Here is a 25,776-nt window from a genome sequence, read left to right on the forward strand (position 1 = left end):
CTGTGGAGTGAGGGTCGTCACGGTAGGAAGGGCCAGGTGGAAGGCTTGGAGTGTCCTCTCCCTGCCAGGGCATAATTGAATGGCAGGATGTCTCCTTGACGGGAAGGTCAGGGGTGATGTTCCTAGCACACCCCATTAACATACCTGTGAAGAGGTGGGCGGGCTTAAGGAGTATGGTTTACTGAAGATGTGGGTGAGACCCCCGCTGCACCTGCTGTTCCTAGTAAGGCATGGTTACCAGAGCAGAACGCACACTCCTGGCAGGTGGCCAGTGCCAGTCTGCAGGGACCACCAGAATCTTTGTTCTGTTGGTACTTGGCCGAGCTGGCAGCACACCGTCCCGGCCCTGCCTTGGGCCATGTACACACGCTCGCTCTCCGCAGTCCCCGGGCCAGGGATCGTCATCCTAGCATCCCACGGAATATCCCTCCTGTCTGCCTCACCAAGAACTCTGCAACTGATGAGCCAGACACATGCTGGAGACGCCTTGGTAGGACACGTGGGGGCCAGAGGGTGGGAAGAGAACTCTACTCTGGGTACTAGGGACTGTGTTAGCCAGCAAAGTAGAAACCACTGTTAGTTATTGTAACAATTTAAATGAGGGCATTCCAGGGCTGAAAAAGCAAAAAGGGAGCACTGAGGTAACAGTAATTGGAGGAAGCAGCTGCCATCCCTAAGTCGGCGAGGGGGGGGGCGGGCGGGGTAGGGGGCGGAAGTTGGAGTCTGGATTTGGCTGCTTGGAGGAGGGGCGCTGATTAGGATTCAGAGCTCAGAGGAGGGCCGGCCGCACTGCCACCTAGAGCAGGTGTTACTTGGGTGGCCCCGGGCCTCAGGAGCCCCGGGAAGGGGTGCCCCATGGAGCTGGGGCACTCCTGAGGGAACGTGATGCGGCTGGGAACTGGCACCGTGCTGCTGGGGTGACGAACATCCATCAGGCCGGAAGCTTCCCCCCTCCCTTTGTCCCCCTTGGGTGGGTGCACTGGAGCTGCAGACGGCAGCCCAGCACCGGGCAGGTGCAGACCTGGAGGGGCCAGAGGAGGCGGCAGGCTAGAGAGGCTGCTTCCCTCCTGGTGTGGTTCAGGCCTTCCTGCAGCCGGGTCACCAACCCAGCCCAGCTCCTCTGAGGCCCCCTCACTAAAGAATGCTTGGGCAGGCAGCTTCTGGAGCTCCGCGGGTTCGGCCTGCCTGCAGTGCGTACCTGACCTGCACAGATGTCTGCCCTTCTGCCAGAGTGGGGGCCAGGGTGTCCCTGGGGCAGAGGAGGGGGGGGGTGAGCCAGAGTCCCCTGGGGACCGCCTGTAGGATGAAGGAGTGAGCAGTTACTCTCTCACCCGGGGCCAGTCCTCGTGGAAGGGGTGGGAGGGTGCGCTGGGACCCCCGCTAGCCGGTGCCAACGCGGGTCAAGGCCAGCTGTCCCCCCGTGGAAGCTGCATCAAACCGCGCACCAGGGCGCAGGGGGCTGGAGGCATCAGGGGCGGGGCCCGGGGACGGGGGCGGGGCCCGGGGACGGGGGCGGGGCCCGGGCCGGGGCCTCCGGCGCAGGCGCAGTCTCGCCCGTCTCGCCCACTCTTGCTGTGGCGGCGCGAGGCCTGCGGCGGGGACGCGGACGTGAGTGCGTGCGCGCGGCCGCCCGGGGTCCGGGCTGAGGGGCTGCGGGGCTGCGGGGCTGCGGGGCGCGGGTCCGGGGAGGCGGGCGCGCGCAATCGCGGCGGGGCGGGCGCCCGCGGGGTCCTTGGGCCCGACAGCCCGGGCTGGTCCCGTCATGTGATCGCGCAGGCCGCGCGCTCCGGGCCCTCCGGAAGAGACGGGGTGGCTCTGCGCCCCCGGGTGCGCCGAGGCCACCGCGATTAGCCGTTGCTTCGCAGCCGGGGCGGCCCCTCCTGGCCCCTGGTGGTCACCTGTGGGCTGGCCCGACGGCCGTGGCCCCAAGCTCCTGGTCCCGGTCGGGGGTCCCAGCGAGTTACTTTCCTGAGCTCGCCCACCTGTACTGCGTACCCCCTAACGGTGAGGGTCACCGTCCGTGGTTCATTTAATCCTCACCCCCACCGGTGAGGCACATGCTGCATCAAGGCACAGAGAGGCTCGTTCGTTTTCTCAGGGTCACACAGCGAGTGTGAACCCACGCGAGAACGCTGCCCCCGGTGCCGACTCAGGTTGTCTGAGCACCAGGTGAGGTGGAAGTATCCAGAAAACGGGTGCTCCACCCCTCCCCCCTCCCCGGAGGGCTGCAGGGCTGTGTGGTGTTTGTGCGAATCCCGGCTCTCCCACCGTGGGCAGCCAGAGGAACTTCCCCCTGCCCCCACTTTCTTTGATTCCGTGGTTTTTAAACTTGTAACATATCCACGAAACATAAGATTTATCATATTAACCATTTTTAAGTGTACGATTCAGCGGTATCTGTCCCTTTCCTTTTAGCACCTTAACTCCTGGTTTGTTCTGAAGGAAGGGGGGTAAAAGGGAGATATGGTTGTTGCAGATGTTAAAAGCTGACACCCAGGGGTGGCCTCAGCGAAGGGCGTACATCTCAGTGACTTGTCAGGAGGTGACTCCACACTGGGTCAGGGTGAAGGCCTCGTGTCCCTTGTCCCCCCCACCCCCAGCCCACATCTCCTGGGTGGTCCAATCTCACTCCGCCACCACCACCGTGGAAACTGTTGTCTGTTTCTGGACCTTTCCTGGGCCTGGGCCCTGCCGAGGTCTCTCCCCAGCAGGTGCTTCCCTTTGCGTTGCTCCGTAGTATTCCAGAGTTCCAGGTCCAGTCACTTGCTTTTCAGGGCAGGAGCGATGATGTCCCGTCTGGCGCCCAGGTGGCCTGCGTGGCTCTTCTGGTGGCGGGCGGCCTGCGCTCAGGGAGTCTCCGCACAGCAGAGGACATGGGCAGGGGCGTCCAGGATCCCTGGGCCGGGCGGCCCTTGGGGGGCCACGGGCACCAGCCCCCTCGTTCGAAGAGGCAGCTCCTCGGCTTCCTCCGGTGCTCCCGAGGTGACGCTGACCCGGGAGCGCTACTCCGCGCGGCGGCTGCCCTTCTCCGTGGTGTCTGAGGACGACCTGGCCGCCCTGGAGCGCATCGTCCCCGGCGGGGTCATCACAGACCCAGAGGAGCTGGAGGCTCCCAATGTGGACTGGCTGAGGACGGTCCGAGGTGAGTAAGGGTCTGTTCGTGCTTCTTGCTTGGCGGGGCGGGTGGGCCTGAGAAACAGCATGAGGTGAGGTGAGGCGGTGAGGAGCTCTGGGTGGCGCCACCTAACGCTTTTCTTACGCCCGACATCTACACATTAAAAGATGAAACAGCGCCCCCGCCCCCCCCACACAGCTGCTCCGAGGTGGGGGTGTGTGTTAACTACTGCTCACTTCCTCTCAGCGCCTGCATTAGTCTCCCGGGGCCACTGTGTAACAAAGAACCACAAACCAGGCTCAAAACGATGCATTCATCCTCTCCATTCTCAAGGCCAGAGTCTGAGATCCAGGCGTGGGCAGGCTCCCTCCAGGGGAGGGCCCTTCCTGCCTCTTCCAGCTCCCGGGGGATCCAGGTGTCCTCGGCTCGTGACAGCATCACTCCAGTCTCTGCCTCTGTCCTCACATGGCCTCTCCCCTGTGTCCTCTCTCTGGTCTCCTGTGAGGATGCCTGTCCTTGGATTGAGGTCCCACCCTTATCAGGATGATCTCATTTCAAAGATCCTTAACTTAATTACACCTGTAAAGCCGCTTTATCCAAATAAGGTCACTTTCGCGGGTTCTGAGGGGTGGGAGGTGGACGCATCTTTTGGGAGGCCTGTTCTCCCCAGTGCAGCTCCCTCTCCTCCACTGTGCCAGCGGTTCTCCTCCTGGACCCAGCACACCCTCTTGATAACAGAGATTTCTTAATACCCTGTGTTCTCTTCTGAAATGATTTCAGAGATAACGTGACCTACTTCCTTAGTTACAGAAACCAACATGATGTTCTTGCTACAATATTAAGGAGAGCTAGGAGACAAGCAATTTACAACATGGTGACATATTTAAACCTGTAATTCCAGGACACGCTGGGCGGCCAGGTCCTCAGGCTGGGCCTGGATCCAGCGCACTCGGGACTGGAAAAGAGTAGTGGAGGGTCTGCTGTGCTGTTGACTCGGACACCCTGAGGGTTGTGCTGCGGGCGGGAAAACCTTCGAGTGAGGTTCCAAACCACAGTGCAGAGTCTTGAGCGAGTGGAACTGGGGCGGAGGCGCAGATAACGGGGCGGCCCTGCCCCTGTGGGAGGCCCGAGGCATTGGACAGCCTTCGGCTCTACTTCTCTGCTGGGGCGCCCTCGAGTGGAAGGGCGTCCAGCCCCGCCCTGCCCACAGGGGTGGCGCTGCCCTGTTGAGAGGCCCCGCCCAGCAGGCGGTGATCCTGGAGGCCGGAGAGGGTGATGCCCACCCCGGCTCAGCCAGGCCGGTCGCGGTCCCGCCTTGGTGCTGCTGTCTGGGCGGACGGACCTCAGTACCCAGCCCCACGCAGGGCGCCGCACCTGCTCGTCCCCGAGGCCCGCGTGCTCCTGCTCCGGGGTGCCCCGAGTGGGCGGGGGCTGCAGTCTCCTGGGGGCCCTTCTCCCTGTCAGCCGCCCTCCTGGGGGCCGGGCAGTGGGCAGCCTGCCCTGCGTGCCCGTGTGGAGGACCCCCTCCGGGCTTCCTGTCTCCCTGGGTTCGGGAAGGTTGCACGGGGCCTGCTCAGCTCTGAGTCCGAGGGCTCAGGGCCCAGCGGCTGCTCAGTGGGTGTCTGTTGGGGGACTTGGTGAATTTTTGTCGAAATACTCCTTTATGTGGCTTTCTTTTGGAGAGAAAGCCTGTCTAAATTTTTGATCATTTTAATCTCAGAGTTATGTAGAAAATGTAAGCTAGCAAAAGCTGATTAGGGTCTTTTAATTTTTCTTAAAAAGTGAGATTTTATTTGAAATGGAAACTCATTGAATATTTCTTCCTTCAAAACTTAGACCACTCGCTCGTGGGTGAACCCCACAAACTTTGCGCCTGCACTGAGTGAAAGGCTGGGGCCCTGGCCATGCAGATGGACATGAGGCTGGCCTGGGGGAGGCAGCAGGAGCAGGGAGTGGGCTGTGCTCCACGTGGCCGTGAGTGCCCCGGAGGCCGCCCCCCAGCACAGGCCCTTTTCTCCAACCGGGGCAAGCCTCTGGAAGGGCGTTCCTAGAGCAGGAACAGCCAGCCAAAGCCTCAGAGCAGGGCTGCACTGGGCTCCTTGGAGGAGCCGTGAGACCCGAGACCCCATGAGCGGCCGGAGTGGATGGAGGGGGGGAGGTTGGGGAGGGACGGGTCAGTGAGGCCTCGAGGGCCCCGTGCATCCTGACCTTTCCTGCGAGCTGATGGGGAGTGCGGCCGGAGGGCCACAGCAGAGGGGGCCTGCGCTGTGACCGGCCGCGGTGGGTGTGCGAGAGGCCGGGCGCCTGGGCGGGGGGCTGGCCGCTGAGTAGCGAACGGTTGGCTCCGGGTGTGTCTGGAAGGGAGGTTGGCTGACGGCTGGATGAGGGTGTGAGGGAAAGACGGCAGGCACGCAGGGATGTTTGGCCTGAACAGTAGCAAACACTGGACCCATCTGCTGCGTTGATGAGGAAGGTGACCGGAAGGGTGAATCTGTGCGGGGAGAACCAGGAGTCTGGATTTGGACGCGTTCACATGGCCACTCGAGGGGGCCTGTCGGGCCGTGGAGCAAGCTAGTCTGAGGTCTAGGGCGGGGCAACACCGGGCGTTCCGAGGAGGCGGATGACCGCTGTGGTCAGTGGGGGGGCGACGGGCCAGCCAAAGGGGCGGAGCACCAGGGGCCGGGGGAAGAAAGGCAGGGAGGCGGGGTTGTGGGGTCAGATGCGGCCGCAGGGACAGGCTGAGACGGGTCACGTGGGCGTCCTTGGGGACACGTGGGAGGTTCTCCATGGCGTGAAAGGGACGCATGCTCCCCTGGAGCCGGCCCTGGGGTGTGAGGGACCAAGCGGGGCAGAGAAATGGGTGGGGCTTGCAGGGCTTCGGGGGTGAAGAGAAGGGACTTTCCGTCTTTAGTTCTAGGATGAGAGCGCCGTCTCGGCAGGTTTGTGGTGTCATCGGGGATGACCAGGTGGAGAGGGAAACGTGGATGACACAGGGACAGGAGGGACGTCCTCGAGGAAGCGTCGGGGGGGGGGCACAGTCCTGTGGGCGGTGCAGATGCTGGGGCGGGGGGCAGCTTGTTCTGCGGGCCACTGGACGCCAGGAGGCCAGGTCTGAGTCCTGCTGTTGACAGTCTCCATGGCCTGGCCAGCAGGCTCCTGCAGAGGGTGGGCAGGAGGTCCTGGGCCTCAGCTCTGCCCCCTCGTGTGCAAGCAGCCCCGACGTACGCCGTACGCAGGGGGCGGCAGCCGGGCAGGCTGTGCTGACCCTGAGGTCGGTGGGCGCCGACACCCCCGGGACTCGGCTGGGAGACCAAGCACCGGGGGTGCCGCCAGGTTCGTGTGCGTGAGGAGGGCGCCTGGACGAGGCCCCTGGGGAGGAGGGCGCCTCTGGCACCCCAAGCCCGGAGGCGTCCTGAGGGAAGGAGAGGGGTCAGTGCCCTAGGGCTGCAGGGGAAGCAGAGGCAAGAGGCAGGAGTCTCGGCAGCCGCCGGAGCAGCTGCACCAGGGCTCCGGGCGCTCAGGAGGCAAGGAGAGCGGATGGCCTCCTGGGGGTGAGGCACCTGGAAACGCTGGGATGCCGCTGGCAGGTGGTGGGCGGGGTGCTGAGCGAGCTGGGATCCAGGGCGGTCCACCTGCAGGGACAGCCCCCAGAGCACTGTGAGGGTGTTGAGAGGGAGGAAGGCCGCAGTGGGGTGGTGTTCTGAGCCTGCGCAGCCGGCCTGTCCGGCCTGGACGCTCCTTCCCTCCGGTCCTGGGCGGTTCCCCCGAGTTGCCTCTGATGATTCTCTGCTCCGTGCTCCGTTCTCTTTGTAGGCCCCCCTTATTAACACGTTGGGCCATTTTCTTATCCTTTCCCCCATGAGAAAGTAAACTTCCCAGGGGCGGGAGAACTCGTCTGTTTTTATTCTCTGTGCCCATCACGGGGCACATAGGGTGGGCACTCAGGTGTTGCTGAGAAACAGTGTGTGAGTGAAACCGACAGGAGCCTCGGGGGTGACCAGGGTCCCTGGACTGTGCTGTCCTGAAGGGCTGGATGCCGAACGGCCAGCTGCCTGGGCAGACGTGGTTCATTTGATGCAAAGCAAGTGAGAAATGGCTTTCAGAATAGAAAAGGGTGAGGTAGACACTACAGCCCGAGCTCAGAGCTCCATGAAGTCACGGACCAGCAGGAACACCTGCCAGACGTCCCCCTGTCCTCCTGCCGCCTCTTAGCTACTTAAAGTACTGATACTTCCCACAAAATTGAAAGGGTGGAAAGAGACTCGATTGTCTTGGAGGCAGTGGTCAGGAATGCCGACAGACGAGGCCACGGCTGGACAGCAGATACATCGTGACAGCAAAGAATTGTAACCAATGAACAAGCTAAGAACCCATGAGCCCGCACTGCTGTGATTAAATAGCCAAGGGCACAAATACGTGAGAGGGAAGGGGAGGCCCCTTCTTACAGCAGAAGGTTGACTCGAATGCGGGCAGATGGATGGATTTAGAAACATCACCTCTGGTACCTGTCCTGAGAACAGATTCAGGTAAGGATGGTCAACAGACGCTAAAGTCCACAGGCAACTGTTTGCGGGGCGACAGGGTATTGACGTAACCTCAAGTGTCTCTGCACGAGACGTGTATTAATTACAAAGGAAACCCAGTAACTTTCAGTGGGGAAGCCGGGCAGACGCCCCTGCCCCGGGGCCCGGCCACCCTGCTTCCCAGGGCCCAGCTCGGGACCACAGACCACCACCCACTGGCCCTCCACCTCCTCCAGCTAGAGGCGGGCCGCTTCTGCCATCGGGTTGTGGCCCTTGAGGTTTGTGGGCCGGCTCCGCCAGGAGGTGGGGTGCGCCCCCGCCGCGGGGTGACCGCGCAGCTCCTGTCTTGCAGGCTCCAGCAAGGTGCTGCTGAGGCCCCGGACATCCCAGGAGGCGGCGCACATCCTCAGGTACACGCCCTGCCCGCTCGCTCTCCTGCGTCGCTCACCAGTGGTTTCCTCACAGGCACAGGACACAGAGCAGGCAGGCCCCGTGAAGTGGGCAGCGACCGGGGCCGGGGAGGCGGCGGGGGCAGTGCCAGCCTGAGCCCGGAATCTCGGACCCTGGGGGTACCAGGTGGGCCTTGGGTGGGGAGCGGCGGGGGCTGTGCCAGCCTGAGCCCGGAATCTCGGACCCTGGGGGTACCAGGTGGGGCTCGGGTGGGGAGCGGCGGGGGCAGTGCCAGCCTGAGCCCGGAATCTCGGACCCTGGGGGTACCAGGTGGGGCTCGGGTGGGGAGCGGCGGCGGACTCGAAGCGCAGAGCAGGGAAGGAGATAGACCTTTTCTTGAGAAATGTGTTCTTTGATGTTTTATATCAATACACTCTCGTGTTGATGATAGAAAAATTGGAAAACGTACAAAACCATAAAGAAAAAAAATGCAAAAGCAACCAGTAATTTCCCCTCCAGAGAAAACCACCAATGACCTTTTGGTGTGTTAGCTCAGCATCTTGCTTGCGCGGGTGAGGGTTTTTAAATGTTACCACGTTGTATCTACAGCGTCAGAGTCTTTTTTCCCTTCCATTTGGCAATATCCGTGCCCATCTCTTGTTGCTAATTATTCTCCCACGCCACTCTCATTGCATGGAAGGTGTGCGCCCTGTGAGTGCTTTGTCCCCACGGTGGCACGTTGACATGTGTCCAGTGCGTCAGAATAGCTGGCAGGTGGGCGGGCGCCCCGGCCTTCTCTGTCAGAGCCACGGCTGGAGGCTGACCGCACGGCAGGCGGCTTTTTTGACGCACGTGGGCAGCCTGCCTCTCGGGGCAGGTGCCCTGCTGCCCAAATCCTGACCCATCGGGGCCCTCGTCGCTGCAGGTCTTGGCGCGGTGGGAGCCTGGTTGGGGACGAGGTGCTGCTGCTGAGGCTGACGTTTGTCTGGAGGGCGGTGGGCGAGGGAGGGGCATGCGGCCAAGGTTAAAGGGGAGAGGAGACGTGGGGCGTGGAGGTGGGAGAGGGCCCGGAGTGCCTGGGGGCTGCGGCTCTTCAGGTGAACAGGGAGGGCAGCAGCTGTTGCTCGGACTGTCTGTACTTGGAGCAGTGGCGTCTCAGGGCAGCTGGGGCCTCAGCCGTGATCGGGGAAGATGCCGGCCGCCAGCTCCCCGGGGGATCGTGTGATGGACGTTTGTCCCCTCAGACTCCCATTGTGCGTGGGGACCGAGGAGGCACCCCCTCGAGGCTGTGGCAGGAGGGCCTTGGGGTCTCACAGCCCCGAGAGTGTCCCCCTGGGCTGCTGGTGTGGGAAAGGGGCCCTGACGCTGGTCCTGTGTGTGTCCCAGGTACTGTCACGAGAGGAACCTGGCCGTGAGCCCACAGGGGGGCAACACGGGCATGGTGGGGGGCAGTACCCCCGTCTTTGATGAGATCATCGTGTCCACCGCCCTCATGAACCAGATCATCAGCTTCCACAACGTGTCCGGTAAGGCCAGCTGCCCGTCAGGACCTTCCCTCTCAGCCGCGGGGCTGGGCCATGGGGGACCCGGGCCGGGGAGGGCCCAGAGGCCACCACCACTCCACCCGAGCCGGGCCCCCGGGGGCGTCTGCAGGGGGGCTGTTATTCAGTTGGTTACTGGGGTGACTCACCCCTTGGGCTTGAGCTGTCCCCGCGGCCCCTTCGGATTGACATGTCCTGACTGTGCCGGCCCTTCCCAGGGCGTGCAAGGCGTCTACGGGGCTCCCTGCTCATGAAGCTCGGGGCCCGGCAATGGCGAGTCGGTGCCTCTCGGGCAGGACATCCGGGTGGATCGTGCTGTCTGGCAGGGGTACCTGGACACCGGGCGGTGTCGAGCAGCACCCTGGCCTCCACCCACTCGAGGCCAGCAGCACCTCCAACCCAGATCGCCTCCAGAATTGTCACGTGTCCCCGGGGGCAGAATCACGCCCACAGTTGAGGGCCACAGCCTTGTAGCAGCCCTCCATTTACGGCTCCCTTGCATAAGCGTGTATGTGTGTGTGGGGGTGTGGTGTGTGTGAGGTTTTTTTCCTCCATTTGGCCTCACTGTTTTTTTTCTTTTCTCATGAAGGCATCTTCTGGGGAGGGATGGGGGACACGCCCCTTTTCCTCCTCGCCCGGGTTCCGGGCGGATGCCCCTTCTGGGGGTTTTCGCCTGCAGGGCCCCCCCGCGTGGTCCGGCTGGTCCTGAGCTGAGTTCCCGCGGGCGCTCTGGTTGCTTGGCAGGGGTCCTGGTCTGCCAGGCGGGCTGTGTCCTGGAGGAGCTGAGCCAGTATGTGGAGGAGCGGGGCTTTGTCATGCCGCTGGACCTCGGGGCGAAGGGCAGCTGCCACATCGGGGGGAACGTGGCGACCAATGCAGGTGGCCTGCGATTTCTGCGATACGGCTCGCTGCGAGGGACGGTCCTGGGCCTGGAAGTGGTGAGCCGGGGACGCTGTCGCGGCTCGGCGCTGGCCCTGCTTCCAGGGGCGCTGGCCCTGCTTCCAGTGACACTGGCTGGGCTCGCTCTGGCCCCCCGGTCGGTCCCAGGGTGGCTGACCTTCCCAGTGGTCAGCACGCGAGGTCTCTGGGTGAGACCCCCTGCCAGGTCCACCCTTGCTCCCTGCAGACACCTGGGGTGGTGCAGGCCCAGCATGGGGGCTGCCCTTTTGGGCCCCGGGTGGCGCAGGTGCATGAGGCCACCTCGGGGATGGGGCCTCGTCCCAGCCTGGAGATCCAGGTTCCCACCGTACCAGCCCCGGTCTCCTCTCGGTCCCAGCAGGGCCTTGGGGGTTACACGTAGCACCCCGCTCTCTGGCTTCCCACGAGGTGATGGCGTGCCCGCTGCCCTGCTGCCCCTGTGAGCAGCTGCCGTGGGGAGCTCGAGCGGGTTCCCGGACCAGCAGCATCCCGCCCGCCAGCTTCCTGGTGGCTCGCGCTCAGAGGAGCCCCGTGGCGCCACCGTCACCACCCCTAGGGCTGCTGAGTCTGTGAAGCACACCTCGGGGCTTTCTAAAGCCAGGGCCCTCTGTTTACCCAAGGAGGGAACGACTTCCATCTGCTAAATCACGAGGTTCCCGTAGCTTTGTCCTCTGGACGCAGGTTATTTTTTATTGTAACTCACTTCCTCATTTTCACAAGCTGTTTCACTAAGCTTCTGACTAGATGAACCAAGCAAGACTCAGGACGGGCTTACAGAGCATGACCGAGGGGCCTGTGGATGAGGAGTGCAGGGGTGGGGGGCCTGACGCACTGCCGTTCTCTGCCCTCCTGCACCCCAGGTGCGCCCGCTTTGGGCCAGCTTCCCGTGAGCACTGAGCCCTGAGCTTCCTGATCGTGGTGGTGGGGGGGGTCGTCACTGCATCCGGGGAAGAGGAGCCCCTCTTTCAGCCTGTTAGGGTGACTTCAGGCCTGGTGCCACCCTAGGGACCCCTGTGTTCCTGGACCAAAGTGGGGCGGCGGACTGATGGCTGGCTCAGCTTTCTCAGGGTGCCCTGGGCTGGGTCGGCCTCCCCCGGGCGTCTGCTGAGGCCGTGGGCTGATGCAAGAGAGCCCGTCTCTGCTCCGTCCCAGGTGCTGGCCGACGGCACCATCCTTAACTGCCTCACGTCCCTGCGGAAGGACAACACGGGCTATGACCTGAAGCAGCTCTTCATCGGGTCGGAGGGCACCCTGGGGGTTATCACCGCCGTGTCCATCTTGTGTCCGCCCAAGCCCAGCGCTGTGAACGTGGCTTTCCTCGGTAGGTGCCCTCCGTCTGCCTCTCGAGCGGGTTCTCAGGCTGCGCTGCCATGTGCGGTCCCTCCTGTTTCTCCGGGCTTCTCGCTGTTTCCAAAGGTTCTGGGACCTGGCCTTGTTGGTGTCCGCAGTGGGGTTTGGGCAGAGCACACTCTATTCTGTAACAAAACCGGGGCTTTGCACGTTTCATCCACCCAGCGTTTGTTATTTAGGCAGCTTATGCAGTAAGATTCACAGGGAAATGATGTGGTTTGGCGCAAGATCAAGGGCACGAGTCCGTTCATCACGGGGTTGGGGGGGGTGGGCAGTAAGTAGTACCCTCTGTAAGCCAGCGGCTTGCCTCCCCTGTCTTGGACCACCTGTCTCTGCGAACGCGTTGGGACATTTCCCTCGCCGGCCGTTCACGTTCTCTGCTTCCCTTCACAGCAGGCTTGAAAAACGGGCTCATGTCTGCTTTGTTCCGATCCCTCCATCACCTGTTTGCACCTCCTTTCCCGCCGTCGTTCAGCTGCGTTAGGTTGACCGCGGCCTCCGCTCCTCTGCTGGTCCAGAGGCCCGTCTCTGGGAGGTCCCTGCGCCTTGCCCGGCGGCGGGATCCAGGGCCCGCGGTGGCTCCCGCCACGCACGGGTTCTTCTCTTGAGTCCGTCAGTCTCTGATCTCTGGTGGTCCTTACTGTTACTTTCCACACGTGCCATTTTCTTCGTCCCCTGTGTCAGGCCTTCCTCCGGAGGCCGCGTGCCTCGTGAACACGTCCTCCGTCACTTCCTGTCGTGGATGCCTGCTGCTGTCAGTTCTCGCTTTGAGTCTGTCCAAAACCATCTCCGTTTCACCGCATTCTTGGAAGACACTCTCGCGAGCACAGGCTGGCATCTGTGCCCTTTCGTCCTGTGAGGGCGTCACTCCGCGTGGCTCCGTGGCTGTTGGTGGCGTCAGCCAGCCGTCCTCTGTGCCGCTGCTCTGAGGGACTCTCTCTCTTTTTCTTTGGCCGATTTAAAGATTTTCTCTTTACCTTTGGCGTTTTATGGGTCTCGGTGTGTTGCATGTGAGAGTACGTCTCTTTTTCTCTCTGGGTTTCCTGAACTTCTTAAACCCATGGCTTGGTTCTCCCACTTCCAGAAGTTTCCTGCCACCCCCCCCCCCTCGTCAGCGGTTGCCCCCGTTTTGCTCCCCTCTCAGGACTGCGATTAGACGCACGATAGAGCCTATCAGTCTGTCCACCCTCCCTGTGTCTTACCTGCACCCGAGTTTCCATCCTGTCTCACTCTGTGATGCGTTCTGGAAGGTTTCTTCTGATCTGTTTCCAGTTCACTGACGCTCCCTGCGGCTGGAGTTCATATATCGCCAAACCCGCCATGTCCAGCCCTGCGTCCAGCTGGGGGGCCTGCACGTGTTCCTTGGGCCTCAGCCCCTGAGCTTCACTCGCCGGATCTTGTCTCCAGACCCTCCTCCCTGACCTCCACATGACCTCTCAGTGCCTTCCCATCCCTGCCCTGAAAGGCCAAGTGTGCCCACCCCTCCCCCCCTGCTGACATATCCACGTCCCCTCTCTGCCTTGGGCCGCTTGGTGGTCAGCTCCAGGCACCGGGACACCACGGAGAGCTCAGGGGTCAGTAAATGTGCCTTGAACGACTTGCTGGGCCCTGGGTGTCGTCAGGGACGCACAGCTAAGCCGTTTTCCGGGGCGGCCCGTTGCTGGCCCTGTGTTTGTGGACTTTCCAAGTGGCTTTCCCGAGCGTCGGGGCTCTCAGGCAGGCTTTTCTCTTCCTCTTCGATGCCTGTGACCTACGACGTGGCGGCTGACGCGGGTAGCTTGTCCCGCTCCGCGAGGCTGCCCAGCTCAGCGGCACTGTTGCCAGGAGACGGGTTGGTTTTGCTGCTTGAAAGGGGGCTCAGGTGGGCCCGTAGGTGAGGCCCTGCCTCCGCATGACCAGCTCGCCTGTCCTTTCTCCACGTCTGTTGCAGGCTGTCCTGGCTTTGCTGAGGTTTTGCAGACCTTCTGCACCTGCAGGGGCATGCTGGGCGAGATCCTGTCCGCATTCGAGTTCATGGACGCCGAGTGCATGAAGCTGGTCGGGCGCCACCTCCGTCTCGCCTGCCCCGTGCAAGGTACTGTCCCCGCCTGCTGGCAGCGCCCACCGCCCCTATTGTGCTGTTTGATGTGTGGGCTGATCGGAGCCTCTGTCCTGTCCGTGAAGTAGGAGATGGCAGGGAGCGTCGCCACGGTTCCCGCGTCCCCGTAGTTGTTGAGAGCAGAATTCTCCCGGAAACTCGTTTTACGTACGCCCCGGGAGTTCAGTCAGTGCTGTCGGCCGTGCTGTAGCCCTGGGGTCTTTGGAACAGCCAGACGCACAGTCATGGGCGCCCTCCTGGCTCCTGCACTGGGAGAGGTGTCATCGCATGAAGTGCTGGCCCTCGGAGCTCAGCCAGCTCGTTCTGATTTAGCCAGTGAGCTCGTCATGCCCAGGTCCTTAGTCCGCGCTCTGTGTAAAGCTAAGTCCATGCAGCTGTACACCTTGGTATTTTCACTTCTGGAATCGACCTGGAAGAAATGATCGTTGTCTTACCCCAGGCTGCCCTAACAGAACGCTACAGCCTTAAAAAAGGAAATTTATTTCCCCCAGTTCTGGAGGCTGCAAGTCTAAGAGCAGGGTTCCACTGGGGTTGGGTTCTGGTGAAGGTCCTCATGGGGTGTCTTCTGTGTGTGTGTGTGGGAGAGACCTCTGGAGTCTCTTCCTCTTCCCATGAGGGCACCAGCCCTGAAAGATCAGGGCCCCACTCTTAGGACCTCAATTAACCTGAATTACCTCCCTAAAGGCCTAATTTCCAAATACAGTCACATAAGGGGTGGAGTAGGGCTTCACCGTGGGAATTTGGGGTGGGCGGTTACACAGTTCAGTCCATAATAGTCATAAATGTGGAAAGAACTCTATGCTTTAAATTTTTACCGAGGTATTTGTTTTCGTATAAAATAGGAAACCACCCGTCCAGGGTAGAGAAATAAGACATGTACAACCATTGGAAAGATGGAGGGTCCCTGGGGGGTAGGGGCGGAAGGTCCCTGGATGGACAGAAGGTCCCTGGATGGTTGGAGGGCCCCTGGGGTGTTATCGGCCATTGCAAAGCGCTGGGCCTCCCCTTTAGCCTACAGTTTGGTAAGAGGAGCCCCTGGGGCGCCCCCCGCCCTATCCAGGCACCAGGAGTACAGCTTTGTGGTGTCTCCAGGGGGCATGGTTTCTCTTACGGTGAAAGACCTATTTTTAAACTGTCTGAAATTCAGCCTGAGTGCCAGCGGCTGCTCTGCGGGCAGCATGAGAGCCGTCAGGGGTACTAGAGCGGCGGCTGGCCTAGACCCGTCCTGGCTCTCGGCCGACCGCCTTCCGCTCCGCTTTCCCTCTGCCCCCTCCAGAAAGTCCGTTCTACGTCCTCATCGAGACCTCGGGCTCCGGGGCGGGGCACGATGCGGAGAAGCTGGGCGGTTTCCTGGAGCAGGTGCTGGGCTCGGGGCTGGTCACCGACGGGACCCTGGCCGTCGATCAGAGGAGGGCCAAGGTGTGTGGGCGCTGCGGCCTCGTCCTTCCCGTGACGCCTGAGCTTGGACTGTGGCCTGGGGCTGAGCGTGAGCGGGCGTGCCCAGCGGGGCCATCTGTCCGGGCCGGGCGCCGCATCCCTGGGGGGTGGTGCCACCTGCCTTGGTGCCCCCTCTGGTCCTGCCCTGTCTGGGCTGCTGGCTCCACGGCCCCGTTCTCAAACGTCGGTGCCAGGGGCCCGGCCGGGTGGCACAGGAGGGGCCTGGGCCAGCATCCTTCCTGGGTGGGTGAGGGGTCAGGAGGACGTCCCTGAAGGGGCATTTGAGCACAGATGGATGGGGGGTGGGGAGTGAGGTACCTGTGCAGGTGCACAGAGGCCCTGAGGGGCTGGTGCCTGCTGTGTTCCAGACAGAACTTTCTGGAGAGGGTGGGATTGGAGCGCAGTGAGAGGGGGTGGGCAGACAAGGGGGCAGCAGGTCTTGTGGGCGTGATGGACGTAGGTGGCCGTGAGCGGGGGTCGAGGAGCCTGTGGGCACAGGGGACGGGCGGGGCCGGCCGGCTCAGGCCGGCCGAGCAGGGCTGTGGCTGGACTCCGGGTGTGAGGGCGTCGGGCCAGAGGAGGGGCTGCCGATGAGCGTGCGGGAGGCGGGTGCCGGGTGCCGAGTGGCCCTCTGCTGTAAAGGTCTGCGAGGCGGCTGGGGAGGTCCGGGCGCTGGCTGGGTAGTCCGTGGTGGCGAGGAATTATTGTTATTTTTTCAGGGGTGATCGTTGCACTGGGGGTATGTTAAAAAAGCAAGAGAAAGGAGCTTTTGCCTTGCCGAGGAAGTTGGTTTGCCGGGAGGTTTCCTGAAATGGGGAGTGGGGAGCGGGGGGTGGAGGGCGGGGCAGGGATGAGGCCCAGGTGGGACGGGCGTGCCCAGGCCCTCTGTTCTCTGACGCGACAGGGAAGGCGTTCTCGCGAAGCACAGCGTGACCGTGATGAGGACACCCTGCCTCTCTGCTCCCTCAGTCCCTCCCCGTGTCCCCCAGCCCAGGCCCGGGATGTACCCCCTGTCTGCCATGCTCCTCCCGCGCCTGCCCTGCCCCCGCCCTCGCTCGGGGCCCTGTCATGGGGGTCACAGGATCTGTTCCGATTGTCCCGAGAGGGGCCCTGGGTGCCTGGGTCCCGGGGGCCAGCCTGTGGCCTCATTCGGGGACCTTGTCCCATATGGACTCTGGGACAGAAGCCACACACCTGTCACGACACAGAACGTTTCTGTCACCTGGAGGGTTTCCTCGCGACCCCGCGGTCACCCCGCAGCAACTCAGCATCGCTGCCCTGCCCGCCGCAGGTGACCGTGCCCGCCCCCTCACTTCCAGATGCTGTGGGCCCTGAGGGAGAGGATCACCGAGGCCCTGAGCCGGGACGGCTATGTGTACAAGTACGACCTCTCGCTGCCCCTGGATAGGCTCTACGACCTCGTGAGCGACCTGCGGGCCCGCCTCGGCCTGCACGCCAAGCACGTGGTGGGCTACGGCCACCTGGGTGAGCGCCGCCCGCGGTGTGGGTGGGGACCCGGGGCCGGGAGGGGGAAGGGCGTCCTCACCACGCGGTCTCTGGGGCCGTCTCGGAGGCGGAGTGCAGGGTCCGGTCTCGGCTGGGGCAGCGGGAGGTGGGCCCTGAACACGGGGGTCTCGAGGTTTGATGAAGGGGCCTCACCCCTTCCTCCTCAGACGTAAGGATCTTAAAACCAGTTCAGATAATTATTTTTTGCAGAAAAGTCACGCAAAATGAAAGGAACTGTTTCATTCCCCTTCATTCTCGGCAGCCTTTGGAACTGGGCGTCTCAGAGCCCCGTCCACAGGGCAGGTGTGCTGGGGTGGGCCCCTCTGGGGCCTCCATCCATGTCTTCAGGGTGGGATTCAGCAGTGCCTCCTGGGATTGTGAGGGTTTGAAGAGGTGCGGTGAGGGGCACATGGTGGAGGGCTGGCCCTGGCCTGGCATCGCTCTGAACGCTTGAGTGGAGGGATTCCACTTTCAAGAATTGAGGAAGAACGTTGGATTTGTCGAGTGCTTTTTCTGGGTCTGCCCAGGTGCCCAGTGCTGGTTTTCCTTTGACCAGCCAACAAGGCTCATCACTCCAGACCTCTGAGGGCAAGTGGGCCTGTGTCCCGGGATAAGCCCAGCGTGGCCATGATCCTTTTTGTGTCTTGTTTGATCCCGTTTACTTATCTCATGTAGGGCTTTCTCCATCCTGTCCTGTAAGGCTTCCTTCTTCTGTCCAGGCTGGATGTTGGTCTCAAAGTCCTAAAACGATTTGGGGGTCGTCTCTGGAAGAGTCTGTCGGGTTGAAATTACCTTTTCCCTGAATGTTTGGTAGAACTTGTAAATGAAGGTATTTGGGCCTGAAGGTTTTTGTGGGTATTTTTTGGGGGGGGTGGGATTGACTACAGAGAAATTTCTTTAACAACTAGAGGGCTCTCCTAGCTTTCCTTTTCTTCAGAATTGGTTGTGGTAATTTTTTTTCTGGGCTTTAGTCCATTTCTTCTAAGCCTTCGAGTATAGTGGCATTATCTTGTTCATATTATTCCTTTTTTGCCTTTGTGCCATGTCCAGCCTTTGGGGAGGGGGGCTATTTAACTGCTGATTTGGTTTGTTTCTTGTGTCTGTCGACTGAAGAAAAATGCACAACCTAAAAGTTGTGAGTTAAGTTTTATTCGGGGACCATACTGAGGACATAGGCTGGGAGGCAACCAGTCGGATAGCTCGGAGGGACGGCTTCAAAGAGGCAAAGGAGGAACCAGGATATAGAGGAGTTTTTGTAGTCAAATATCAAAATATTACTGCTAATCACGAAAACCAGACCGCTGAAGTTAATGATTTTAGTGCTTTTCTTTTCTTTTTTTTTTAACATTTATTTATTTATTTTATTTTTTATTTTTTGGCTGCGTTGGGTCTTCGTTGCTGTGTGTAAGCTTTCTCTAGTTGCGGAGCATGGGCTCTAGGTGTGCGGGCTTCAGTAGTTGTGGCTCACGGGCCCAGTTGCTCTGCGGCATGTGGGATCCTCCCAGACCAGGGCTCGAACCCGTGTCCCCTGCGTTGGCAGGCGGATTCTTAACCGCTGCGCCACCAGGGAAGCCCCAGGTCCCACCCTGTCTGATGGCACTTTCATTATCTTTCGGGTCTGAATATTTTCTTATTTCCATTGTCATTGCTTCCTTGACCCATGAGGTAGGCAGAATTGTGTCTTTAAATTTCCAAACATATGGGAGTTTTCTAGCCATTTTAAAGATCATGGGCTTGTTGACTGTGCTGTGGGCAGAGAGCTGGGTGGAACTCATCTTCAGTTGAAGCGTGGTCCCTGGCCCAGAGTGCAGCCAGTTTCCATGGCCGTTTGGTGGGTACCTGAGAGGGGTGTGCCCCCTGCAGACCCTCCAGATAAAGTGTGCACTCTGTGCCGGCCCCTTCCTGGAACCTGCTCGCCTGTCAGCTGCCGAGAGGAGCCCCCACTGTGACAGTAGACCCCTCTGCTTCTCCTGGTGCCTCTGCTAATTCTGAAGATAGGAGATGCGGGCTGTCAGTTTGATGCCGAAAGCTCGGCCTCGGTGACCGGCGCCGAATGGAGTCTCAGAGACAGAGTTTTGGGTGAAGTAGAAAAGAATGGCTTTATTGTTTGCCAGGCAGAGGGGGACACAGCGGGCTCCTGCTCTGAAAAACTGTGGGTCCCAACGCGGGGGGACTTGGTGAGGAGTTTTGTAGCCGTGGTTCAAGGGCGGGGTTGCTGATGAGATGAGGGTGTGCGCAGGGCCTGCGCTCCTTTCGTCTGGCCTCAGGTGGTCTTTTCTGGAATGAAGAATGCTGACATCTTCCACTTGTTGGGGGTTTTAGTTCTGTAAAGAGCTCAGATACATTGTTCTGTGTGTCCCGTGAGGGGGAACCGGGACCTGCCCCAGGGCTGCACTGTTGTTTCTGGGCTGCTCCTCCCTCATCTCTGCAGCCCCTCCCTTCCCTGATCAGCAGCTGTTCGAATCTGCCCTTTGGAGCTCAGGGAAGGTCATGGAGGCTGAACAGAGGGGCTCCCTTGCCCAGGAGCCCCACAGGGTCCTGCTTGGTTTCAGTTAGAACTTGGGCTTATAGGGCATCTTAGCAAAGAACAGTACATCTTTGGAGATGGCACAGGTGAAGAGGACAGAACTTCTAGGCAGCAGATTGTGGGAAGGTGCATAAACACACGGGGAAGCTAATGGACATGAGGCTTGTGTAGACCGAGGCCAGAGTTGTCTCAGGTGGGTACCCTGACCTTGCTGGAATGTGGGGACACCTTTACACACTCACGTCCTGCTTTTAGGTGGACGGAGGGCAGAGAGCTTCTCTTGTGCCTGGTTCTTTTCAATTGCCTTCAGCTCAAAATAATCCTTATGCCAAAGCAGGCTGTTTTGAGGTGGCATATTTTGTAATTTACATAGACTGTAATTACTCAGTGACCTGGATTTGTCTGACTTTGGGCCTTCTATTTGTCCTTCATTTCTTCTATTTCTTTTTCTCTGATTTATTACCTTCTTTTGGTTGGTGTTTTTTCTCATATAACTTGTTTCCATTTACTAATGAGGGAAGCGTGCCTGTCTAGTCTTTCGGCAGTAGCCCTAGAATTGTGGCCTTACCAGGGTGGTCCTGCCTTCCCAGGGTTGGAAGTTAATCAGTGTCATGATCCCCCTCCCAAAGAGTGTGGTGGCTCATTTTGTGTGTCAGCCTGGCTGGGCTGTGGTGCCCAGATGCTTGGTCAGACACCAATCTAGATGTTGCTGTGAAGGTATTTTTAAGATGACATTAACATTTAGATTGGCAGACTTTGAGTAAAGCAGATTACCCTCCATGATGTGGGTGGGCCTCATCTAAGCAGTCGAAGGCCTGAAGAGGAAGGCACAGGTGTCCCCCGAGGGAGAGGGGGTTCTCCCCACGGCCTCTGGACTCGAGCTGCAGCGTCTGCTCGCCCCCAGGTCTCCAGCTGCTGGTCCGCCCTGCAGGTTGGGCTCCCACGTCCCCACAGTCGTGGGCCAGTTCCTTAAAATCCACCTCTCTTTGTCCCTCCGTCCTCCTAGCCCTCTCCCTCCCCCCGACCCCCACTCTGTACACTGCGTGCATCTGCAGGTGTCCTACTGGTTCTGTTTCCCTGAGAGCCCTGATCAGTACTTGGGGCAGGGACCTGGGGACCTGGGGACCCTGTCACTTTGATGCTACCATCTGCTCCTGGTCACACACTGTGTTTTGGAGTGTGTTCCATCGTGTTTTTTAGCCCCAGATAGCAGCAGTGCTGTTGTTATTACTCCACGAGGTCAGTGTTTGTCTAGACTCACCCACACCTCTGGTCCTTCTTTGACCTGGGGTCACAGCCCTGCCTTTAGAATTGCCTCTAGTGTGGGAAAGTAGGTGACAGCACGTCTTGGATTTTATTTACCTGAAAATGTATGAATTTTGTTCTTCAGTGGTTGTTTTTCCAATGGATTTCAAAATTCTCTGTTGACAGTTCTGTTCTCTGCAGAGTGAAGACATCATTCTGCCGTCTTGACTTCTGTTGCTGCAAAGTTAGCTGTCAGCGAGTGTGGTTCCATTGAAAGGAGTCCATTTTTTTCCTTTTTGTTCCTTTTAAGATCTTTCCCTTTTCCTCGGGGTTCCTTGGCTTCACTCTGCTTTGGTTTAGGTGAGCGTCGGCATGCCCTGCTGGGGTCTGGTGGGCTTGGCTTTTGGAAATTGCTCCCCTGTTGTCTCTGCAAATGTTGTCTCTCCCCACCCGCCCCTTCTTTCTGGAGCTTCAGTCGAGGGCTCACGATGTCCCCACGCGTCTGTCTCTCTTTCCTGTTGTCTGTAGCTCTGATCCTCTGTGTGCTTGATTTGTTTTCCATTTCATTAATCTCTCTTTGCTTGTTGACATTTCAGTGACCATATTTTTCATTTCCAGAAGATCAGCCTGGGTATTTAAAAGCTTTCCCTGGTCAGTGTCTTATATTTTTCTCTCTCTCATTTCTTTAAACACGTGAAGCATTTATTTTCCGTCTCTGGAAATCACCAGGTCGCAGGTCCTGGCGGGTCTTGGTCATCATCGTTTCTTTTCTATGTGTTTGCAATTTGGGGCTCAGGTATCTTAGGCTTGTATCTGTGGGAATTATTTGAGGCCGAGGTGGGGTGATTTGCTTGTGCAGGAGGTGGGGAGGGTGGGAGTGGGGCTGGGTCCCGGCCCGCAGCCAGGAATGGCCTTGGGGCCACCGGGGCCCTGTGAGCTGTGCTGCAAGCCCGTGCAGGCTGGCTGCTGGTGTGGATATCTGAGTGTCAGTGGAGATAAGGTTCTCTCTCCCCCCCCCGCAGTGTTTCCCTTGGGAAAGACCCTTGTTTTTAGAGCCTTCGCCCTGAGGGCATCAGCGGGAACCACTTTTGGTGGGAGAGGGATCCCTGGTTCGCTCCCTACATTTGACAAATGTGCATGGAGGGAGGGGGTCTAAGAAGCCCCAGGTCACAGGGTCAGAGGCCCCCAGGTCACCTGGTCCGAGACCTCCTGGACACTGGGGACCCAGGTCTGTGGCGGCATCGGTGGTCCAGCCTGGGGCTCTCGCAGGTCGGGCGGGTGTTCGTCCCTCTCAGTCCGGAGCCCTCGGGGAGGGGTTGGGGGGTAGGCTGTGCGGGTGGAGATGGGGGGCTGGGGAGAACTTGGAGAGAAAAGTATGTGAAGCCAAGGGAGCTGCAGCCCCCAGAGGAGGGGAGTGGTCACCAGCAGGTCAGTGGCCAGTGACGTGAAGGGCTGGAAGCCGGCTGTGAGGGCAGAGGCGGGTGGGACCAGCACTCCCCCGGGCGGCCTCCAGGCAGGGCAGGGGCGGGGCTCGGGGCTCCCGGGAAAGGGGGGCCCAGCCTGACCTGCGCGTCCCTCCAGGGGACGGCAACCTGCACCTCAACGTGACGGCAGAGGCCTTCAGCCCGTCGCTGCTGGGCACCCTGGAGCCCTACGTGTACGAGTGGGTGGCCAGGCAGCGGGGCAGCGTCAGTGCCGAGCACGGCCTGGGCTTCAAGAAGAAGGACGTCCTTGGCTACAGCAAGCCACCCGAGGCCCTGCAGCTCATGCGGCAGCTCAAGGCCCTCCTGGACCCCAAGGGCATCCTGAACCCCTACAAGACGCTGCCCACCCGCACCTGACGCCCACTGCGGTCAGCGGGAGACTTGGGAGGGGGCCTCGATCCTTGGCTTTGCCTGTGGGGCGCGCCCGCAGGCTGGCGTGGGCTCACAGGGCCTCCATCCGACGGAGCCAGCGGCAGGCGGGGTGACCGGCCCCCTGGTCGGCGGTGGGGAGCCGGCCCTGTGGAGCCTGGGACACGTGGCTCTCGGCAGGATTCCTCCGGGTGCTCTGCCGATTCTGTTGGGTGGGCCGAGTGGAGAGGGCTGCTCGGTCCTCACTCCATCCTCGGGGCGGGCACTCCGTCCCTTTGCAGGTCCTGGACAGGCCAGGTGGTGGGTGAGCCGTTCTGCCCAATCAGAATAGACCAGGTCACCCCTGCTTTGCCTGTGGCCCCTGGGGTTCCACCTTGTGGGGTGCAGCTCTGGGAGGGGGCACGGGTGGTCCTTCCGCTGGTCCCCCACGCAGTGTGAGCCTCTGAGGTGCCCCGGGCAGAGGTGATGAACTCCATGTGGGCAGCAGAGCACCGTGAGGTGGGTCCACGCGGAGCTCTGACCAACAGAGCCTGGGCCATCGGGCGCTTTACGGATGACTTTTAGTCACATTTGAGCCAGAGTGACAGGAATGCCCCCCCCCTGTGGAAGGTGTCATTTCCCCTGTTTTCTAGAAGGCCCACGAGTTGGCAAGACCGTTGTCGGAAGACAGGCATTGGTTTCTTGCACTTGGTGGTTTGCTGTGATGTGTCTTTCCGGTTCTGCTTTGACCACGAATGTCAGTAGTGCCGGGTGAGAAGCCCCGCCTGGCACAAGCATCTTCAGTCACCCCGACCGGGCCCTCCCCATTGACCTTGGTCCCTGGGGCAGCTGCTCGGGCTGTGGAGACAGTCTGGGAGGCTGGACACGTTTTCTGTTTCTGGCTGCTGTGAGCTTCCAGTAAAAGTGGGAATTAATCACGATACTTTCCTTCCTTCTGTTCTTAGAAATATAACCTCATAAAAGCCCAGGTGAAGCGCCCGTGTACCCTGTTCCTCAAGCACCCGAACGTCAGTGACCCGGGGCCTGGCAGTCTGTGTGTGGGGACAGGGCATCCCTGTCCCCGTCCCCCATCCCCATGCCATGTCCCCCGTCCCTGTCCCCCACTGTGTGACTTGGAGCCCCGCCTCATCGGGCCCCTGAGGCGTGGTCTCACGTGGGTAATGTGCAGTGAGGGGCTTTGCGATGCAGAGAGACCTCCTATAAAAAGTTTTAGGACTAAGCAAGTTTATTTTGGAGAATTAAAATAATGCATGGATTACTAGAGGGCTTAAAACTTTGAGGCATTTCCTGCTAGAGTAAGGGTGGGGCTTCGAGAAGGTGGCCTAGTGACTGGGGGTGGGAGGGAGCAAGTGGCAGGGGGACCCCTCCATGTCCTTGAAGGATAAGCTGGCCCCCAACATGTCAGAAAGTGAAGTGGCACCCACTGGCCCTGCGGTTTAGTCCTGGGGCTCGCCCCTCAGGATCCACCTGTGCACGCGCACACACGCGTGCACACACCTGCACAGTAATGGCACACGTGCACGCATGCACGTGCCGGCGTGTCCCCGGGCCATGCTCGGAGCACCGTCTGCAGGTGGTGTCGGTCAGTGGCCGCGTCGCCGGCCGTGTGTCTGTTGAGAAGGAGGCGGGTGTGTGCCTCTGTGGCCCCTGGACAGAGGGACGGCCGGAGGAGGGGATGGAGGGGGCAGCTCACCTCCTGCTTCTGAGAAAGGCCGTCGACTCTTGGAAGCCGGTTCAAACAGAACCTTCCTGCGTGTCAAGACCGCGGCTGGGACTCACTTTGGGTGCCTGGAGGCCGGGTTGGGTGGGGAGGAGATGTCATTTTCTATGTTTTTGGGATGCTTTGCCTTTTTTTTTTGCCAAGTGCCCGTACACTCTCATAAAACGTGAACAAACCAGGCGCAGACTGATTCAGAGGTCCCATGGCTGCTGCTGGGCTGGATGGGTGAGGCCGGGCATGGGCTGCAGCCACGGTCCCCTCCCCTGTCACACAGGAGAGGGGCAGCCCCAGCAGAGCCTGCTCCGAAGGGGACACAAGCCCCTGCCCCTGCTGACGCGGCTGGCCCGGGTCCACCTGCCCGGCCAGGATCCTCTGGCTGCGGATGGGACACACCCTGGGGGAGGTGGGTGCTCTCCTGGGGGTGTCTTGGCCCCAGCGTGATTTCAGGGCCTGGGCCAGGGCCCATCTCCAGCCCCCACGCCGGCCCAGCAGGGCGGGCGTGTCGGGACACCCGTGACTGCCTCCAACTGACCCTTCCTGCTCTCTGCCAGGATTTAAAATGCAGGTCCCCTCCCCACCCGTTGTCGGCTGCCTGTGGCCTCGCCTGGTTCCAGGGCCTGCCTGGGGGGCCCTGCAGTGGGTCCCTCCGGCCTTGCTGGCCCCAGGGCTGGCTCTGTCCCCTCTTCCATCATCCCCAGCTGGGCACTCAGCACGATGGAGCTCCCGAGAGCCCTGGTGGCTCGCCTGTCTCTCCTCCATCCGTCCAAGGTCAGCGGATGGCCCGTGGTGCTCAGCTTCTGACCCTCTGGAAGCCAGGTTTGAGGCTGGCGTTTTCCCAGTTGTTTCTGGGACGGAGCCGGGGCTGCCCTGCCCAGCGCCCTGGGTGGAGGAGGTGGCCCTGGCGGGTCATAGAAGGCAGGCACACACCAGGCATTCCCTGCTGGTGACGAGGCCTGGGGTGCGGCGCCGCGGGCCAGGGGCCTTGTTTCAGGACCCACAGCGGCTGGGGTGGGATATGCCGTTTTCTCTGCCCACCCCCCGCCAACCAGCGATGGTTCCCTTCAGCCTCTGAGGCCCCCTGTCCGCTGGTCTTTGTGCTGTCTTGGTGGGTGGTGTCCTGGAATCAGTGAAACAACGCGGCCTGCGGAGGGAACACGGGAAGGAGGCCAGCCAGCCGGACCCCCGCTTATGTGATGGTAAAACGTGGGCTCCGCAAGGACAGGGAGGTCTTGGGTTTTCACACGTCCGGAAAAACCTGCTGGAACAGCAGGAAGACCAGAGGAAACCCCGTCGCATCCAGCAGGCGACTCTCAGAACCTGCGGGGACATGGGCCGTGTGGACCACACCGCAGAGCCCGGGTGTGGGCTGTGCCCGCGGAGAACACGTGCCCTCCCCGGGGCCGCAGGCACAGACGGCAGGACACCCGGAGCGCGTGTCCAGGCGGGGCCTGGGGAGGCTCACCCATCTAGAGCCTTGCGGGCTCTGCGGTCACACGAAACGTCACAGGCAGAGGGAGGGAGCCAGGCAGGCTGGGCGCCAACAACAGGCACCT

General features: G+C 60.7%; 1 protein-coding gene across 5 annotated transcripts; it reads left to right on the forward strand.

The window, feature by feature from the left end:
- Window positions 1–1,564: 1,564 nt before the first annotated feature.
- On the forward strand, window positions 1,565–23,425 carry D2HGDH (D-2-hydroxyglutarate dehydrogenase). Of its 5 annotated transcripts, none has more exons than XM_036858625.1 (10): window positions 1,565–1,608; window positions 2,780–3,142; window positions 7,991–8,048; window positions 9,415–9,554; window positions 10,314–10,507; window positions 11,640–11,808; window positions 13,768–13,911; window positions 15,212–15,354; window positions 16,692–16,857; window positions 22,232–23,425. In XM_036858625.1, exons 2-10 carry the CDS (start codon window positions 2,785–2,787, stop codon window positions 22,489–22,491), a joined length of 1,632 nt encoding a protein of 543 aa, XP_036714520.1. In that variant the 5' UTR covers window positions 1,565–1,608; window positions 2,780–2,784; the 3' UTR covers window positions 22,492–23,425. The 5 variants fall into 5 exon arrangements, with proteins under 5 accessions (XP_036714520.1, XP_036714518.1, XP_036714521.1 ...); XM_036858623.1 differs by having other exon boundaries at window positions 1,566–1,608; window positions 2,775–3,142; XM_036858626.1 differs by having other exon boundaries at window positions 1,594–1,612; window positions 2,775–3,142.
- Window positions 23,426–25,776: the final 2,351 nt, after the last annotated feature.

Source organism: Balaenoptera musculus, chromosome 7 (assembly GCF_009873245.2).
Source record: "Balaenoptera musculus isolate JJ_BM4_2016_0621 chromosome 7, mBalMus1.pri.v3, whole genome shotgun sequence".
In the NCBI taxonomy this organism is placed as follows: domain Eukaryota; kingdom Metazoa; phylum Chordata; class Mammalia; order Artiodactyla; family Balaenopteridae; genus Balaenoptera; species Balaenoptera musculus.